Here is a 19,793-nt window from a genome sequence, read left to right on the forward strand (position 1 = left end):
TTCCCCCTGAACCAGTTGCATCTGGATCCCCTATGCCCTGCACTGCAGACAAAGAGAAATGGTGTATACATGTAGGGGCTGTGACCACATGAGGTTGTTCAGTTCTTGGTTGTGTGCTGTTCTGTGCTGGGGGCTTGCTGCTGCTGTGGCCCAGGAGGAACCGCCATGGGGGCTTGCCTCCTTGCTGGAAGGCCCTGTGTGCTGGCCTCCCTGGGCCCAGCTATGCCCCTGGAAGATTCTTGCTCCCTGTGAGCACTTTTATTTTAATTTGCTGGCCCAAGAAAAAGGACTTCAGCCTTGCCCGAGAAGAGGAGTGCTAAATTCCTACCCCTTTGGCAGGAGGTGTGTGCGTGCTTTGCAGCGCACTGTTGAGGAGTCTGGAGAAGAGAATCCCAGCGTGGGGATTCCCCTGTGTTGCCTGCAGAGCGGGAGCCCACCCCGCATTTTGGTGTATAAGCACGGCGGGTGCCCACCCCGCATTTATGCTTCACTGACGGGTGCACACCCCGCTCTTGGCACATCTAAACAGCGGGTGCCCACCCCACGCTGTAACGGTGAAGCAGGAGCCCACCCCACGATTGTAGCCGCAGTAGTGCTCATGGAAAAAGCGGGTGCCCACCCCGCATGACCGCTTGTTTTGGCGGATGCCCACCCCGCTATTATCTTTAATTTAAGTGGCGGGAGCCTACCCCGCACTTCTGCGCTGGAAAGAGAATCACTGCCGCAGCCCCGTGCGAAACAGGAAGTCAGGCATCCTGGAAGCCTGATTGTGGGCGGGCCTACCGGAAGCAGAGAGGTGCGCCTGTTGTTGGCGGGGCACCCGGAAGAACAAGGAGTGGCCCGCGTGTGGCCGCAAGCAGGAGAGTGTGGGTCCAGCGAGAGCCCACCCCGCCTTTGTGGTCCTGCCCCGCGAGCCTGATGTAGAAGTCCCGGGTCCCATGAGGGGGCCCGGGTGAAATCCGAGGTGAGAGCCTGCCCCTGCCACACTGGGGAAGAGCCGGCGAGGGAGAGGAGTGCCTGATCCAAGCCCCCGTGAGTGGGGCTGAGGCCGTTCTTTTCTTTTTGTTGTAGGTGCTCACGGGGCACCAGGGCAGTGGCTGAGTATGCTGAACGGACCCGCCGGAGAGCGGGCCGCTCCAACGTGGGGGTGCAAATTGGCCACAAGAGCCCCAGACCGGGGCTCCAGAGCCTGCGGCTCACTTTCTCGCCACTGCTGCACCACCGTAGCGTGCAGCTGCAACGTGGGCGCATTTGGTCGTAGGGCCCAAGGAAGGGTCCAAGGTGCCCCTGCCTATCTTGCCCATTCCCAGCTGCACCGCCGTAGCGGGCAGCTGCAACATAGGCCACATGTATTTCGTAATGAGGAGTCCCTGAGTGGGACAGAAGAGGCACAGTGAGTGCCAGGCATTCCTTACATCCCAGCTGCCCGGCAATTAGCGGGCAGCTGCTACGTTTAGGCCAGGGTGTAGTGAGGAGTCCCAGGAGGGGACCCAGGAGGCACCATGGTGCCAGCGCATTGTGCACTGTTTGCTTTAGCTACAAGTGGCAGCTTAGCGCCCTGACTTTGCTGGACATAGGGCATTTGAGCCCTGCGTTGGCCCTAGTTGGCCTGGGGTCATAGGTAGGATGGTGAGAGGGTGCAAGGCCCTAAGGTAATGTATGCACCTGGTAGTGGTGTTACTGCGGTGCACTGCTAAGTTCCTGCCTGATATGTATTATGTGCCAAATGTGACTTATGCACCCTGTTGTTATGCCTCTATTGATGTTGATGCTTATGGTTATGGCGTAATGTGTTTATGCTGGTGAGGCCAAATGCGTAATGTGTTTATGCTTAGGAGGGTGTCTATGCTGGTAAGACCTAGTGCGTAATGTGTTTATGCTGATGAAGTTTGGGCCTAATGTGGATTTATGCTAATATGATAATGCTAAGGTCATTATGGTACCAGTAGTTACTGGTTGTGTTATATTTGCATTCTGATGGTTCTGACCGTGGCCCGATTGGCCTGGTCCTGTACATAATCCCCTGTGAATATTGCCCATGCCAGTTGGCACAGTGTAAATGTGTGATTATGTTTCTAATGGGTTTATGACAATACAAAGGCTATTTTTTAATATAACCTTGTGTGGAGTTTCTTTTGTGGTGTGCCTAGTGTGTTGCTGCTGTGTTTGTGTTGCGCAAACGCTTTACACATTGCCTCTGGGATAAGCCTGACTGCTCGTGCCAAGCTACCAAGGGGGTGAGCAGGGGTTATCATCAGTGTGTAACTCCCTTGCCCTGACTAGAGTGGTGGTTTCTGCCTGGCTTTGGCACAAGCTTTAGCCAACCAGAAATTCAATTTCTAGCATAGGTCTTATGCAAAGTGTGCTATGTTTTCTATATCGTGATTGAAGCCTTTTCAATTTTCTGAATGATTTCCTGGAGTTTCCAAAATCATAAAGTGAGATTAACAGGATGTAAATTTCACTACATTCGAGATGGTATCAAAAACATAATCCTGCTTCTTCCCAAATGCATTGCCTTTTTAGATGTATCTTGTATATTTATTTAGAATAAAGTCATTATATTTCAGTAACGCAAGGCCACTCCCATCTGAACCTTGAAAAGTTAATTCCTCACCTTAGGTGACTTTTGACAGTCAGCTCCAATAATTGTGAGGTGTTGGGTCAACATTTTGGGGTTCAGAATTAACATACATTCTCCAATTGACCCTATTGCAAGAGATCCTCATAGATTTATTCTCAATTTATTTGAATGTTCGCCCTTTTTTCATATTTTAGGATTGATTGACAATTCTCTTAACTTTTTCTTGAGTGAACCATCTTTCTTCTGAAATTATTACTGTACTCTGAAAACATATCTAAGTGACGCGGATATTTTGTTTTTCTAAATACCATCTATTAACCATAGGATTTTCACTAGAACCTGTTAACTGCAGGTTAAATGATTTATTTGGGCTAGAGCTGTAAGTGCTTTTAAGATTCTAACCATGGTCTCTCTGTTTAATACATCACGCAAGCCTTTAGACAAATATTCAGGCCTGACTAATAATTCTTGTGGAAATACCAAAGGTGAATGGGGAGCCAAAGGGAGAGCTGTGTTCAGTTTTATGAAACCATATTGCCATGTGTGTATCTGATATAATTTGTTGTGATGTAATATCTTGAGATAGTTGGCCCTTTGGTACTGGTGCTTGTAGACTATAAACAGTAGTAAGATAGACTGCATGTGCGTGTTTAGTGCCATCAAACTCATTCACCAGTGGATTAAAGTCCTGACTTGCAGACCGATAGATTCCTCTTGTGTAAATTTTGAAGTACTGTGGCGGACTCTCATTAGATCGTATATATGTTTATGTGAGATTATTTGTGTTGCACAGTTGTAGCTAGAAGCAATACTGTCAGCTCACTAATATTACCCAACTTGATATAATCTATGCTCCATCTATTGATGCAGTTCTTAGAAATATTGGCCTATAATTCATGAACCATTAAATACTTTGGAAGAACTTGAGTGTAGTAAAACGTAATTATATGGAGTGATGACTGACAAGTGTAGTTCCCTGTCTAGCCGTAAACCATCAATATATTGGGAAAGCTTGGGAGTTACTATAGCAGTTGTTTTGATGAATGTGATGACTTTCCTCTTGTATGTAGTTCTAAGGTATCCAAAACATTGCCCCAAAGTCACCATTATGGCTGTTTAATACAGGTTATGTATGCTTGAAAGAATGTACCCTATTTACAAATTTGTGCACTGGTCTTCAAGGAACTCAAAATATTGAAGCAGAACATTGAGAATGAAAATCATAAAGGTTTTTATTAAATCCTATTAATCTCCTGTTATTGCCCACTCCCTTATGTAAAGAAACGGAGAGGTGTTAAAAAATCTCTGTATTTGGCAACTAGGCTATAATGGAATTACAGTAAAACATTGTTATACTTTATAGTTAATTGAGGAGTAATTAGATAAGCTACAAGGGGTGACTGTATTTTCTGAAACAGAATTTTAAGGAGTTTACAATTTAATATGAAAGAATGAGATGCGTGGGCGGAAAACAGTGTATAAGAAACAAATAGACTTTGTGCTATTTAGCCTTTGAAATATGCTGACAACAATTATAATCAATTAACACATATGCCAGGAACTCTTAAATGCATTTTTAATAATGTACCTCAGTAGAATACTAATATATTTATACATTATGAATGTACATGAGAAGCGTGTAAAAGTAGTCCTTATAATGGCTTTGTAGGGATAGGATGCCAAATATGAGAAATTGTAATTTGATGTACACGTAGAATGTTTAGATCCCTTCGGAAAAACGGTAAAGTGTATGGTACAGGCGATGCAACATTGACTGCTGCTTGAAAATAATATCAGGGATATCCATAGTCTTCTTTTAGTTGACAATATGTAAAGAAAACACTGTGATACATTTTTTAGAAAATGAAAAGGTTCAGACATTTAATGGTTGCAAATGCTCCTAGTCAGCATTTACAACCATTAAAATGCTTTTTATGTATTTATCCCATCCTTGGAGTCAGGAAACATTTTCAGACCCTTAACATGTGATTCCTGATGGAAGAGGTGTATTATAGGCATCCCTTACAAATCACATCGGTATGATATGTATCAATGTTTTGCAATGGAAATCCTGTTCCAAAACATTTTAACATTACATGCCCATTACATGCCCATTGTTGGGGTGGTAACCCATTCCCAAGAGGGAAGGGGTCCTTTAGGTCTCCTTCTCCTTTGTTAACTTAAAAAACCTTTGTTGGGGAGTTGACAGTGGTCCATAGGACTCCTTCCATAGGACTCCTTCTCCTTTGTTAATGCAATAAATGTTTGTCAGGGGGTTGGCAGAGGTCCATAGGACCACTGCCAGCTCTCAAAGAAACAAAAAAAGTAATATTTCTCTTCAAATGCACCCCTGTTTCCTTTCAGGTATAGAGGCTATATTTTTAAAAAAAGGTCTGCTGACCAACACAAGCCACCATCCCTGTGATGACCTCCAATCAAAGTAAGTCACAATTTGTAACCTACCTCCTGAATATTAATGAGGTAGGCTGGATTGTGGCCCACTCAGAATCAGATTTTTCCTAAACAATCTATTTGTGAATAGGTAAGTTTGGAAATGTATTTAACTGGTTGCAGAATACTGTCACAAATTGCGACCAGTATTTAGTGAACAGCAAAAAGTACATCTGGTCCATTGACCTTTGTTGGCACAAGGGACAAGACCAAACAATAAAGTGGAATTTCTGAAACTGAAGATAGGTATTACTTCAGCGCAAGTGTGTCAGAAAGCACTAATCTTGTTCTCTGGACCCAATGGGAGGGGTGCACTCTCACACTCCTCACCAAGCTCACCACTGGCCAGACACAATATGTTTCAGGAGGTACAGAGAATGTGGTTGGATCACTACTTAGGGGCTGATTCTGATCTCGCTAGGAAAACCCTCCGCATGACTCGGAGTCGGAGGGCTTCCCTGGCGAATTGAGCTGTGAGAATCCGACAAGTACAATACATCCGTATGCTGATGGACTGGGTTCGGTCGGGCTCCCATTGAACTCTATAAGAAACTGGATACGCGTACACAGGTTCCCATAGCAAAAAGGTGTAGGTGGGGAAAAGCGTACACCCTGTTTCGGGCACCGCATGGTGTTTGCCACGCTGTGCATGCTTGGATCGTGCATGCTTGATACAGAGGGCCCCGGGTGAAGAGGGGCCTGTCACGGCCCCCCGAAGTCCGATTCCCACAGCTGTTTTGTCTCGCTGAGACCAAGTCGCTACAGCAGTCCGAATCATGCATCGTACTCGCTCGTTCGGAATCCGGCTCCACTGCACGGCACGATTCGGCTGCGAACAAGTCAGACAGACAGGATCGGGTTCAGAAACTATTCGGTCGACGCGGACAAGATCTTTGCACCGTACTTGGTCGTTCAGAACAAGGGACTATTTGATCAGAAACATAGGCTCCGAATAGGATTCGCACGGAACAGAAGCCGTCTGGAGGCCTTCCTAACAACATTTGAATTGGCCCCTAATAAGTATGTGCAAGAGAAAGTGGCCCACATTTAAAAAGACATTGAGCTGGCTCAAAGTGATGCAAAGTGGTGCATAGTATTACACAGCATTTATTTCCATGATGAAATGTATTATTCTCCTGAAAGGTATCGTTTTCTCAGCACAAATAGTGTTTTGTGTTGCTTTGCACACGTTTTTGTCAATGGGGCACTGCTTGGGTGAAACCTGGGCGGATCAGTATAAGCGCCCATACTTTTTAATACACAGCCTGAACTATCAAGGTAGCCAGACTGGGCTTTGCAGCAAAAAATAACTCCCTTAAGCAGGCACTGATAATAGGAAATGTTTTCTTTTTGCCAAACATTCCACACATTGCATGTGTACTACAGTGTACAGAGTATTTACAATTCATGAAATGTTTCATAATATCTCAAGGCATAAGATTTTGTACTGAAATGATATGCCTCAAGTAGAAATCCTGTGCTAGAAAAGTTGTACACTCCTCTGCACCATTGTGCAAAGTTTGTACATGGCCCTAGGTAGACTTTATAGAACACCAGAGCAGAGGATGACTGTAGCAGCAGGTACATTTTATGAAACCTGGCTCTGTGCTGCCTTCTCCACCTTGCACATTGCAGCAACTTTGGTTGCATTGTGCTAAAATATAATAAATTCTCTCTTAGTGTCTAATCATGGAGATGGTAGTGCCCAAGGATCTGTGTCTTTTGGTTCTGAAGGAAAAGGCACCTGACTAGCATCATGTCTGTCCATTCTTTGCACAGTAGTGCCCTCCTGTTCAACTGCTTTTAATTCTCATCTTACAGAACTGACCTCCTGCTGAGTGTGGTTAAGGTTTAAAAAATCTGAAAATTAATAGTGCCAAAACCCAATGCTTAAGCTAGATTGTAACGTGGGCTAGGCAATGTGTCAGAAAGCATTGATCTTGTACTCTGGATCCAACAGGAGTGATATACATTTCTACCCTTCACCAGATTAATCACTGACCACACACAATACAATATGATGGCCAAGAGTAGAAATTCAGAAAGGAGAGGGGGATGAGAGAAAGAAATACTGGATGTCACCACTCTGCCTTGTCACTCTGCTGGGCACGGAAGTCTGCAGGTCAGAACGGTATTGAAGGATTATAAAAGATATTTCAGTAATTTGCCATTAATGTTATGTACTTAACCTCAGTTGTAAAAGGGTGTACCTAAAAGATATCTCTGTATCACCAACTCTCTTTGATTCTGGTATGAAGCTCAATACCTTCCATCTCTATTGGCAAGATAACTACCACAAGATTCATAGGTATTTGCCTTCTGATACTGATTACTGTTTAAATTCTAAATTGTCCCCTATAAAACGTGAAAAAATATTTGAAATTAATTATTATTCTATGGTTCCTGTCATAGCAATATATGTGTCCCTTACTATAAACCACTTGTTTTTTGAGTGCGCATTCATAGAACATATCATAATCATTGATATCTTGGTGCAAGAATCTTGCAACCCAAAATTCAGGAAATCTAATCAATTCTAGGGATTTTTAACTACTAAAGCCAAATATTCAAAGATAATTCAAAGTTAGTTTTCCAATTCTAAATGGTTTGTGGAATGCATCTCTGCATGGCAAGCGCTCTCCAGCAACCTCTGTGTGAGGTTAATGGTCTCCCATAGAAAATCACTAACCCACAAGGAAAATAAATGTGGCTTATGTTTTTAAACTATTTTTTATAAAGGGCATTTGGCAGTGGAAGTGGCTGATTGTTGATGGTCAAATATTTTGAAAAACCTGACCCACATGCCAAGATTATTGCAAATCAGGCAAGATCATCTCCAGGATAAAATCTGTAACGCTTCATCCAGGAACTCTAACACTTCAGCGCAGGAATCTGTGCAAACAATTACATTTGAACTCCTAGGTGATGAGCAATACTGCAAGAACATTAAGGACATTTCTCTATGTGTCTGCCCAAATCGAGAACATGGCTTTCCATTCTACATGGAATTGATTGTTAAGATTTCATAAGCAGCCCTCAGCTCTTGGCCATGACAGACTTGAGGTCCCCATGTAACACGTCTTTAGTTGTTTAATCACAGGGTGTCATATGGAATTTGTAATTTGTTCCTGCCTTTTTCCCCTAAAATTACATTACAGGCAAAGGAATATAGCTGAATGTTTTAGAATGCCCTCCAAGCTTTTTCTCAGTCTGCTGCATGTTTGAGTACGGCGCTAATTTTCGAATTATAGGGTAAAATAAGTTAAGACGAATTGACGTGAATATTAATATTTCTACAGGAGCTTGAAAGCCAACTTTCCTCAGATTATATTAGTCTTCTCATTTCAAATTATTAATTTGAATAGTGTTTTATTGGGTCTAATATTGCCAATAGAAAGTACTTTTATTTTTATAACTATTTTTAATCGAAGTCAATATACATTTCTTTTAGAAGTCACAGCTAAAGTCACTCCAATATAATTTCCTTGAGCTTGGTTGAAGAGGTTGTTTTAAGTGCCTTTTCCTGGGAGTTGTTACTTTGGACTATCAATGTGCAAAGTTTGCATTCTTATGAAAAATGTTGGGGAAATGTTATGAAATTACTCGTAACTATGTGAAATGCTAATCTGTTCATTGGTGTTATATTCTAGCGCGAAATGCATCCTCTCAGAATTTCCTTGCACTTAAATATTAGCCTGAATTACACAATTGCAGCGAACAACAATGACACACATTCTGGTTGCGAGCACTGTTACAGCACTCAGTCACCATAATTTTGCTTCGCATTGCATTTTAATTACGTTATTTGGCATAATGGTGTAATCTCGATAATTTTACCTAACAAGTTAAACATGAAATTCTTGAAAATACATGTTTTATGCTGGCATAATTTAAATTTTGCTTGGGCCTACTTTGGGCCAGATTCACATAGCTTTCTCCTTGAATATGCGTGAGTTTCTCCTGAAATGTATGAATAAGTCACATCTACTCTTAGAAGAATCTTTGTTGAAGCTGGCCCTCCGAGAGGTGGAATAATAGGCAGTATATCCAGTAAAGAATTGTACATTGTACATAGCTGTATCACAAATAAGTGGCTATTTTGTTCAGAGCTCATTGTATGTGTTTATGGATTGTGTTTCAGTTTTGTGAAGTGGTGTCCACGCCTGAAATGAGTCGATGGGCTGGCCCTATCATTGATGTGCTTTTGGACTATGTCGGCAATGTGCAGCTCTGCTCTAGACTGATGGATCACTTGGACAGCTATGAGGACTGGGACATCATTAAAGCAAAAGCAGGTAAGATATCTTTATAATCTTGCGATGCGAAAAATATGTTGACTCTCTTAATGCCCTGTGCATTCTGACATTTACCTATGTCTTACAACCTCTACGTCGCACATGCATTGGAGCACAAATTATAAGATTCAAGCACTGTAAAGGAAGTAACTTTAAAATGTTTTTGTAGACAACAAATTCTTTGGAAACCAAATTGTTTAGTTGATGTTGCATTGAGACAACATTTGCTACACAATTGGTGAAAAAATAATTGTGGCTTTTTTAGTGCTCCATAGCATAGAGTGGGGAAAAAGCTTAGTACTATAAGGCATTGTAAATAATAATTTGATAAAACATTTCCTACCAAAATAGTTTTGTGGGTAATTGACACTTTCGCAATTATTTGCAAAGCAGTTAAATATATAGCCCCTTCTAACACTGATGTTGGGCCTACTGTAGTATTTCTGTTGTAAACCCTGACCTCAGCGTTGGGACAGTTTTGTCAGAAGCAACTGGTTCAAGTCACTCTATTTTTCCACGTGTCATTTACAGGTAGAATCTCCAAGTACAACCACTGGCATTTTTCTATATGTGTTTTTGAGTCTCTGAAACAGGGAATACATGAATGAATGAGTGAATACTTTTAAAAATAAAATGATTCATTACTTCAATGTATAGTGCATCCAGTGTTGCTTTATAGGGGCTGATTTTACTGGTTCTGTAAAAATGAGATTCTGTGGATATAAACTTCAACTGCATAGTCAATGGAAGCCTTTCTCACCTGTATGCATTTCAATATTGCCTTTACACACTTTTCAAGCAGATCAACAGCAAGGGATCATGAAACGCGGATCTTACAGTTAGCACTTCATACCCTGGACCACAGGGTTCTTTAGATCAATGATCAGTTCCATGGGTGGACAATGTTGGCAACATACATGGATCCCCTAGTTTTTTTCTCAATATTTGTCATTCCCACCTACTTCTGCATGGTTTAATAATTACTTTATTAGGGAAATTCCAATCCCTTGTCATGAAACAGTTCATTCACAATCTCAATACATTTCTTTCTATGGGACGACTGCACTGTTGCTTTATTGATGGGAGTCAACTCTTGTTGATAGTTTCTGAGAACCAAAGCCCGGTTCCTCTTTGGAAACATTTTGTTCCATATACAGGGGAATTTGCACGTTCGCTAGTTTCCTCCTGAGGTTCCTACAACATCTTTGATTCTTTACAATGTAAATGGATTCCAGTGAGCTGCTGTCCTATCAGAGAGTTCACCTTTACCTTGGCTCAGCACTTCTACTTATGTAAAGTTTGGAAAGTGTTCTGTATAAGTGTGCTTTTCATCTACAAACTAGTCAAAACAACAAAGGAATATTAACAAGAAATATACGTATAATAAAGATTTAATAAAATGATAGAAAAAAATAAACATGAGTTCAAAAAATTGATTAAACAGAAATAATAAGAGAATGTGAGGAAAATGTGTTCGGTGCCCAAAATACATGGCACACAAATATTCATAAATGTCATATAAGTATTACACACACAAGTAAATCAATTTTGACCTTGTACAACATAAAATGGCAATAAGGGTATATAAATTACAAAATCGAAGGTGTTTCTATCCCATTAAATTGAGGAATCATAATCAGGGCTCAAACAGTATGGAGAGCCTGAGAGTGAGATGTATAAAAAGGGATACTAGCATGACAAAAAGGTGGAAACCCAGATTTAGGGTCCAGATTTAGGGTTCCTGCAGTGATTGCCAAGACACAGCAAAAGGGAATAGTGACCGGGCATGAAGCCAATCTCCACGTCCAGAATTAGGTCAGTTTCTGGGAGAACAACCGTGGCCATCTAAAGTGAGCAGTCTACTTGAGTGAAAAAGCCAAAATGATATATAGTTAGGCAGCAATCTATTATCCCAGCAGTGGCGCAGAGGCCTCCTGAGAGCCAACTATTCGCGGATCCACCGCCGGTGGTGTTTCTTGTGCGAAGGAATGCATTAGCATCGCCCAGGGCAGGGAAATCGGGTGTTTGCGGTATCCCCGGGCTTCCTCCGTTCGAAGTAACGTTTCCTCCGCTTTCCCCCATTTCTTGACCGCCCCCACCCATGCCGCCATGGGAGGTCTCTCCGGCGCCTTCCAGTGCATAGTAATGCATCTTTTAGCCAGGATAAGTCCCAAGAAAGCAAAACGCCTCTCCACCTTCTTATTCTCGTGTCGCCCATGTATGCCCAAGGCGCTGGCCTCCCATGTGTATAGGTCCTGCAACCCCGTGACGGCACGAATGGCGTTATGTACCGCTCCCCAATAATTATGAAGTGTCGGACAATCCCATAGTATACAAATATTTCTTTTAATGATTTTGAACCGAAGACCACAGTTGTTTTGACTATATATATTTAGCCCAAGTCTCTTGCAATTTCATGGTTACCCTTGTATTTCTTTTACATTTCATCTACAACTGTCAACTTCATTATGCCTTCTAACGACAATAATTATTTAGTTTAATTGTATGACGCTAAGATGATAGAAAATGGCAAGTTGGAATATATTTACAGAACTTTTCAGTAAAGCATGGATGCTTTCTTCGATAATATACTTTGTACTTTAGGCATGCAGATGTAATTTAAATTTGTCTAACATGGAGTCAATGAAGCTGGTTACAGTAAGAAGTCACAGGGTCACATTTTTTCAGATTGAACACTAGTCTCACCGTTGCATTCTGGAGTCTTCGCAAATGGTCAAGGCTTTTCTTGGACAAGCCTAGACAGGCAGAGTTGCATGTCATCCGCAATGAGTGCCTGAACAGACTTGGATGGGGTCTCGTGCAAATTATCAAACAACATCTTCAATAAACTGTCTCTCTTTTGGGTATCTTGGCTTCTTTTGAATGCCTTTATAGCTCTCTGTGTCCATCGTCTTTATTCATCCTTTTTCTTAACACTTATTTCCATCTAAATTGTTTCTTACAACCTTTTTACTGTGCCACTATTGCAGCTAAACATTACTGATGCTGCATCACCAACAATTGAAAGTTGGTATTTGGTAAGAAAGTCCTCACTGATGTTAATTGGGTCTTTTTTGAGAGCAGACAGTAAACTGTTCACCATGCAAAACTATTATCTGGAGATTCCATGCCAGTTAGCTGCATTCGTCTATATACCATTAAATAACTTGTCTTATTTAAATGATTGGCTTCATTGTGCAAAAAACTCTGTATAATGGAAAGCTCAATTATTTTGAAAACATCCTGGGATTATTTTCTGAGGATATGTGGTGTTGTATATTTAAGATAGTCATATGAAAGTACAAATATCCAGTCCATTCAGGTAAAGACTATCTGTCTCCATTTCAAAACAATAAGCTGGGATGTTTCACTTCTTTTCCTTATGCGCCACACTGAATGTTCTGCCTGTTTTTTGTTTGTTTGTAATGAGCGGGCTTTTGAAATGACATGCAGTAAAGAGTCTTTTTGCTAGCTATAAGATTCTTGACCCTGTCATATGTGTCTTGCTCTGTGCATACTTGTTTTTATCACGTTCCTTGAAGATCTCTGTTGTTTGTCTTTATTGACCCCATATGATCTTAAAATAACTCTACGCCTTCTTTGGCGCATTTCAATCCATGAAATTCCTCAAAATCAAAACAACTGACTTTGCAAGAAAGAATGCAGCAAAGTTAAGGCGTTTAGCAATTAACCATGGTAGCTGAGATAAACATGTGTCTTTTTAATCATGTTTCCGACCTTTAATAAAGTGCACCTCGCAGAAACATTGAGACTGCATGCATGCTATTTAAATGACAATTTGGCAGACTGTTGCTCGTGCATAGCGTTTCCTCCGGCTCAATATCACTCTTGTTGCCATGTTGCTCTTCATTTAAAAACAAATTGTCACCTGGCATGCTCTTTTCCACCAATAAGCAGTTAGTGTACTGAGGAACACAGATCCATTTCTAGTCTCACACAATAATAGCCCATGTTCAGCAAGGGAATGTAATAATCAAAATGTCAGAACGGAGATGATGTTGCTGCCAAGTGTCTCCATTTGACACGTGACACCTCACAGACCTGGGTTTTTAACCAGCCTTACTCTGCATTCTGAGGTTTGCAGTTTATTTTACAATTATGCAAATGCATTTGAATCCCAAGGATGCAGAGTGTTTGATTGAAAGCCCGGACTGGCTGAAGGTGACAAACCTGGCATGGAGTCACTTGGCAGGTTTAAGAATAACAAAGTTTTGGAATAGACTGCACTGAGGGCAAATGTGCACGTTCACAGGACTTACGCCATTAAAACATAATTAGATAAAGCGGCCAATGCCCCTTGTGATAAATGAGGTTCCCTAAATCAAAGTAATTGTAAAATGAATTTATGATGTTGAAAGGGCCTCGAATACTTTATATGCAGTTGAGCAGAGTCGACACTGGGCAGAGTGCTGTAGTAAAGGCATGCCAAATAAAGAGGTCACAGATCACTACAATTTCATGAAACTGGTAACTTACTTCCTTGTTATCTTCCACTCTAATGTTTTCTTTGATTTGGCAATGAACCTGAAGCCAATCGTTAGCTTGGACCTACAGCTGCTGCTGCTCAGTTAGCAAGAGATTGTAAGTCAAATAGTATGATCAGAAGACATCAACCCAACCAGAGGCCCAGTGATCTTACACAGAAGGATGGAACCCCTGCAGAATGCAAAGAGGGTGCCCTGCGTCTCCCATATTTCAGAGATATTCATTGTCTATGGGCAGCGGCGGCCGGCACAGGTAAGTGCGGTGAGGCAGTAGGGTAGGGCAGGGTGCGGCTGGTGGAAGCCGATAGATGACGGAATAGGTATTGTTTATTTATTTAATGATACCTATTCCGTCGTCTGTCAACTTCCCCCTCCCTCCACGCAGCCCTACCGCGTTTACCTGTGCCGGCCGCTGCTGTCTACAGGTTGAGTGGGGCCCCCTCTGGAGGATTGGGTGTGAGGGAGGCCTGAATGGTTGCACCCCCCCACACCATAAGAGTTACAAGGACCTGGCTATGCCCCAGCTGCCTCCAGAATAGCAATTCATTCTTTGAGGTATATTCATAGTGCATAGTGCATAAATTACTATCTTTACCCAAACATTACTAATTTTATGAGTTCAGCTTAGAACTATCTTACATAAATATTGGTCTGTTCACTACAGAACTTCTTATGACACACTGTCAAGGCAGACATTTAAACATTTTTCTCAGAAAGAGAAGCATGGGAAATTCAGCTTGCACATTACAAAGACATTAAACATAAGACTGGTGCAGAAATACACCCATGTCATAAAAAGTTAAATGGCACTTGCGAACTGCTGCACCTACTGTGCCATCATCTACAGTGGCACTGAAAAGATAGCCCCAGGCCTACTGTGTTTAACCTGACAGTTGCAGTATAAAGCCTGCAGCGTGACCTGTCAAAATAACCCTTTTAAATATTACTAAGTCACCCCATGTAAGTCTTGTAGCCAACTAGGCAAGGTTTGCATAGAAAGCAGGCTCCACACCAGTTAAAGTCTGTAACTCATGTAGAGGGCCTCTCCCCTCTCCCAACCACAACTTGGGTAAGAAACTTTTTTACTGGACCTCACCCAACAACAGCCGCCACTAACTGCCATCCCTTTCACCCTACTTGTTCTGCTGATATCATAAAGTTCTAAATGACACCAAAACTTCAGAAATTCACTGTGGCAGGCCTAGCTGTCCTTTGCAGAAACATTTGCAAAGTCCGGGTTAAAATAGTAATATTGCTATCTCAGAAATGGAACCAGCTAGAAAACTGAGTAAACCATTATTTTTAATAGTTATTAAAAATTCAATTCAATGGTTAAATTGGATTTGTTATGCAAAATAAAGGAAAACAACTTTTAGGAAGTTACCTTTCTCGCTACCTATGCTTTCAGGAGTCTTATTAGCACTACCATCTGAGAGCTGGTCAGCTTAGACTTGGCCTCAATTACTTGTGATTGAGGTGTGATCTTCCTCCGAAGAGCTATACAATATGTCTGTTTGATTGTAAGGTCGACCAGAATGGCAAGTATGACCCGTCTGGGCACAGCAGCATATTCATGGAAGGGCTGTGTTCTTGTTGGCACTGCAGTGTAAATCCTGCCGTGTAACAGGTCTGTCTGGGGCTCATGTGAAACATTTGCACTCTTTATAAGGATCAAACAGGACCAGATAACAATTATTGTGTATTGGCTGTCTAGTCACTGAGGAGTCCTGCTTTGTTATCTAGACTTCTGTATCCTTGATTGTTTTGACACTGGAGCCTGCTTCAAACAGTTTTTTAGTGTTAGATGTGGCAGCACACTTGAGATTTCCCTATGAAACTCCCCATTTACACCCCCTCAGAGCCCATGTATAGTGTGGCTGGAGACTTCGGCCATCTTGGGTTTGCCTCAATATATTGCAACTTGGGCTTATTTGCAGTAAGGCAAACGGGAACTACTGAAAAAAAAGTAGGTAGGTCAGGGCTGTAGAACATTTACTTCATTGGTCAGAGAAGGGCTAAGTGTGTCATAGCGAGTCCAGTGCACAAACGGCTTGTGAACCCTACTAAAATAAAGCCTCATTCAACCATCTTCCAAACATTTTCTGGACAAGAGGGTTGGACCTGCTGTCTCTGACCTTATAGGAACCCTGAAGGACTGAATCTACTCTCTCTTGTACCCAGGACAAAGAAGTAGACTTCAAGGATCAGTTGTTTGACCTGTGTGGCAAGATGAGAGAGGCCCTTTCCTGGTATGCCCAGCTGATCATTAGCATCCGGACCTGGACTGGCCTTTGTTGATGGCCTTTGCCTGACATACTAAGAGTCCCTAAGTGCCCTCGCCTGAGCTTCTTGGGGCTTTAGAAGTGTATTATTGTGGTTGTTTGAGCACCAGATGAAAGTTTGAAAACTTTTGAAAACATTCCTCAGAGTTCCAGACCCTCCGCGGGACCAATTGGAAAAAGTTTCCAACCACCAGTTCCACAGCATCAAATTGAATTTCAGCTCTGTCATGCTCAAGGATCCCTACATCTTTGAAAAAAATGACAAGTCCTGTTCTGCATTGAGACTTGGAACATTTTCAGTGAGAAATTTGCAAAGCTCCAGAGCTCCAGCAGCACCAACCTGCTTCAGGTATCTCGCCTTCGGTTCCACATGGACGGATACAGTTTCAGCAGTGACCTTCTCGGGGAGGATTTTTCTCTAAAAAGATGACAAAGTGCCTTTCTACTTTGGAGCTTTGAAGAAATGTCAATGCTTTTCTTCAAAAAGGTGCCAAAGTCCTTTCCTGTAGACTCACTTAAAAACTTGTTGACATTTTCACTTCCAGACTTTTACTTGGACCAATCAAGTCAGTGTATCTAACTGGAGCTCTATTGCAGTTGGCCTGAAATTGCATCTTAGACTTGGTCTAACACTTCCATTGACTTACATTGGGTGCTTTATTTTTATTGGTGCTTTTTTACCTTAAAGCTTAAATTCTTGTTTCCTTATTGGACTTTTTTTGGTCTTATTTTACACTTAAGGTTTTCTCTTTATTTTAAATTTGGTTGTGGAGTTCTATTGTGTTTTATAGGTCTTTTTCTACTGTATATGCACTGCTTACATACTTTACACATTGCCTTTGATTTAATTGCGACTGCTTTGTGTCTCATTACCAGGGGGTGAGCACAGGTTTATTTAATTTAATTTGTGTAGCATCTAAGAAGTGGTAGTCTTTTTCTCAGAGGTCATCCACTCCAAATAATAATCCACTTTCCTATGACAAATAATGCCCATTCTTGTGCGTTGCTCCCTGATGCTCTTGGTGGATTCCTCATAGCATCTACTGTGACTGGATGCGTTATCCATTCCGTTGTCCTGTGACTTTGCCACTCCTCAATGAACTCCGTAGAGCACACACCATGGCTGAATGCATAACGCTAGTCCCTCCTGCTACTGGATGGACTACGCTGAGCATATACTGCAACTGGTTGCACACAGCCAAACCTATGGGTTGCTCCTTAGAGGACCCTCAGAGTGTATACCATGGATGGTTGTATTATGTGAATTTCTTCAGGTCTCTCCTTGGCCACTCCATGGTGGACTCCGACAAGCATATATTTCCTGTATTTGCAGGAAACAGGCCCCTAGGAAATGTATGCAAAACTGACTATGAAAATGACATTACGGGAAATTACGGGTGAGAGTTGCACCCCTCTCACAATTATTAATATAAAGTTGTAGCTTTTTGACCCCTAGCTCAGCCCACCATGATCAGACATATCTTCTGAGACCTTTCCCTGACACGGAGCTCCTCTGGAAAAGCATGGCTACTGGCATCTGACTGGACTGAAAAGGACTGAGAGTGGTGGAAGCAGTATAATTCTAGCAGCAGGACCAGCATTTTTACTTGTCACCTTGAGGGGAGAGTGGCCTCTCCCAGGTCTTTAAATTGGAGTGCCAGTCCCCTTTAACCAGTGCCTCAGCTCATCCTGTGGAACATGGACATCACTTGTGTGCAACTAAATATGGGTGTGCAATAAGTGCATGGAACTTGGGAGGTGCATGACCACACTAGCTTCGATTTTACGTATAGATTTACTCAAGTGGAATCTATGATGGGGGGTTTGCATCTCTTGTAGTGAGCATGACTTTAAAGTTTTAAGGAGTGTTAGACCCGGCCCTCGTAACATAGCCATACCTGACCCCTGCACCTCACACAGCCCCCGAGCCCACGGCCTAGCCGATCCTTCCCACCAGAAGACACACACCCGACCCGGACTTCCCCGTCCGTGGCCTTCCTCCTTTCGGCCACACCGGGCCCGCATGCCCACTTCATGCACCATGATGGCCGCCCGGCCCCAGCGCGACCCTGGCCTAGAGGCGCCACTCCAGCTGGGGGACATCGCGCTCCCATTGGGATGAGAGAGGGAGGAGCAGTTTCCATCGCACCTCTGAGCTTCCCTGGGAAGGTGGGTTTCGATCGGCCCGCCGGCCTCCCCGAGGGCTGGCTCCACGCCTGCTGGGTGTCTGGGACTCCTCCCGACCCGGCCCTGAAAGGATCAAAAGACAATGGCAGGAAACCCCGACAAGCGACCCCCAGGTGACAAGACCCCTGCCTGCACAGACTCCAGACATCAAAGAGGAGTCGCCCTATAACAAGGGGTGCTCTGGGACTGTCCGGCAGATTCGCCTTTGGAAACACCTGAGCCCTGCTGAGTGACTCGCGGCTCCCTGAAGATCGTAAGACCTCCGAACTTGTGCTTGAGCCCTGCTGAGTGACTCGCGGCTCCCTGAAGATCGTAAGACCTCCGAACTCGTGCTTGAGCCCTGCTGAGTGACTCGCGGCTCCCTGAAGATCGTAAGACCTCCGAACTTGTACTTGAGCCCTGCTGAGTGACTCGCGGCTCCCACAGACTCTCTTGGTCCCGCCGGACCCCACGACGACAAGCGTATCCCCCAGCTCGAGGATTGTGAGCTGTGCGCCGGGTACGCTCCTGCATTTGATCCATATCCCCAAAGACTGTCCCGCTACCTCCTACCCCCCTCCAAGACTCTGTGAGCCCGCGCTCCACTTGTATATATTTGCCTTGCTGATCATAAAGATCCTACAACTCCGATCTGATAAAGATTTATTCTTAAGAACTCCGGGTGTGGTGTCTCTTTGTCGTGTGGTGCCGAGTGTACGATCCTAGATACAAGATTCCTCCCCTGAGGAGTCTCCCGCCAGTGCCCGGCTACGATACCTCGAGGGTTGGTCTCAGGATAGTCAGGGCCCCCCTCCGGGCTCCTCTGAGGTCGCCTTCTAACAAGGAGAGAAGACAGTGGGTCCATTTAAAGCTAGGGAGTTTCCCTTTTGTCCTTTTTCTGTCCCTTTGTTCTCGAGAAGGGTTGCCCTCCTACAGTTTAACAGTTTGTTCAGTGGGAGATGCTTGCCCTTTTTTGTGTCTTTGTTTCGGCCTCCTCATGACTTTAGGGTAACACCTCAGCCTCACAGCTCACCCTACTTTCCTGCATATACTTTGTGACAGAGACTTTGGCTGGACCAGTCTGAGTGCAATAAACAAAAGGGCAGAGCTGCCTAGGATCATACTTAGAAGTGACATTGGAATACACAACTGCTGTCTGCAGCTATAGTATAAACATAGCTATAGTATAAACATGATGCAGACACTTGTAGTCGGGCTGCCAAGATTTTTTGACTGCATTCCAGGGTATCCACACAAGTGATGATGAAAAACTCACTGTGCCCCAGAGATTGTCACATTTGGGACCAGAAACCTGTAGCTTCAATTTAGATGGCCTGGAAAGGCTGCCTGGACTCTGATTTGATGGAAGAATTTACTTGCTGCTCAGGTGGGATATTGGAAGTTTCATTGCATGAAAGAGATACTGCTTGGAAGAAGTGGGAGCCATGAAGGATCTAAAGAGCGAAGGCGGAATAAGCTTAAGTTATCCGCTGCACACTGGGAAAGATTA

At 43.1% G+C, this 19,793-nt stretch overlaps 1 protein-coding gene across 1 annotated transcript in view; it reads left to right on the forward strand.

Annotated features, from left to right (window-relative positions):
• Positions 1-19,793, forward strand: part of ASB2 (ankyrin repeat and SOCS box containing 2) — a 274,707-nt gene that overhangs the window by 232,119 nt on the left and 22,795 nt on the right. Inside the window, exon 9 of the mRNA XM_085626478.1 lies at positions 9,177-9,330. Coding sequence (XP_085482604.1) covers positions 9,177-9,330 — 154 coding nt within the window. The remainder of the gene's footprint in view (positions 1-9,176; positions 9,331-19,793) is intronic.

This window comes from Triturus cristatus, chromosome 9 (genome assembly GCF_964204655.1).
Source record: "Triturus cristatus chromosome 9, aTriCri1.1, whole genome shotgun sequence".
Lineage (NCBI taxonomy): Eukaryota > Metazoa > Chordata > Amphibia > Caudata > Salamandridae > Triturus > Triturus cristatus.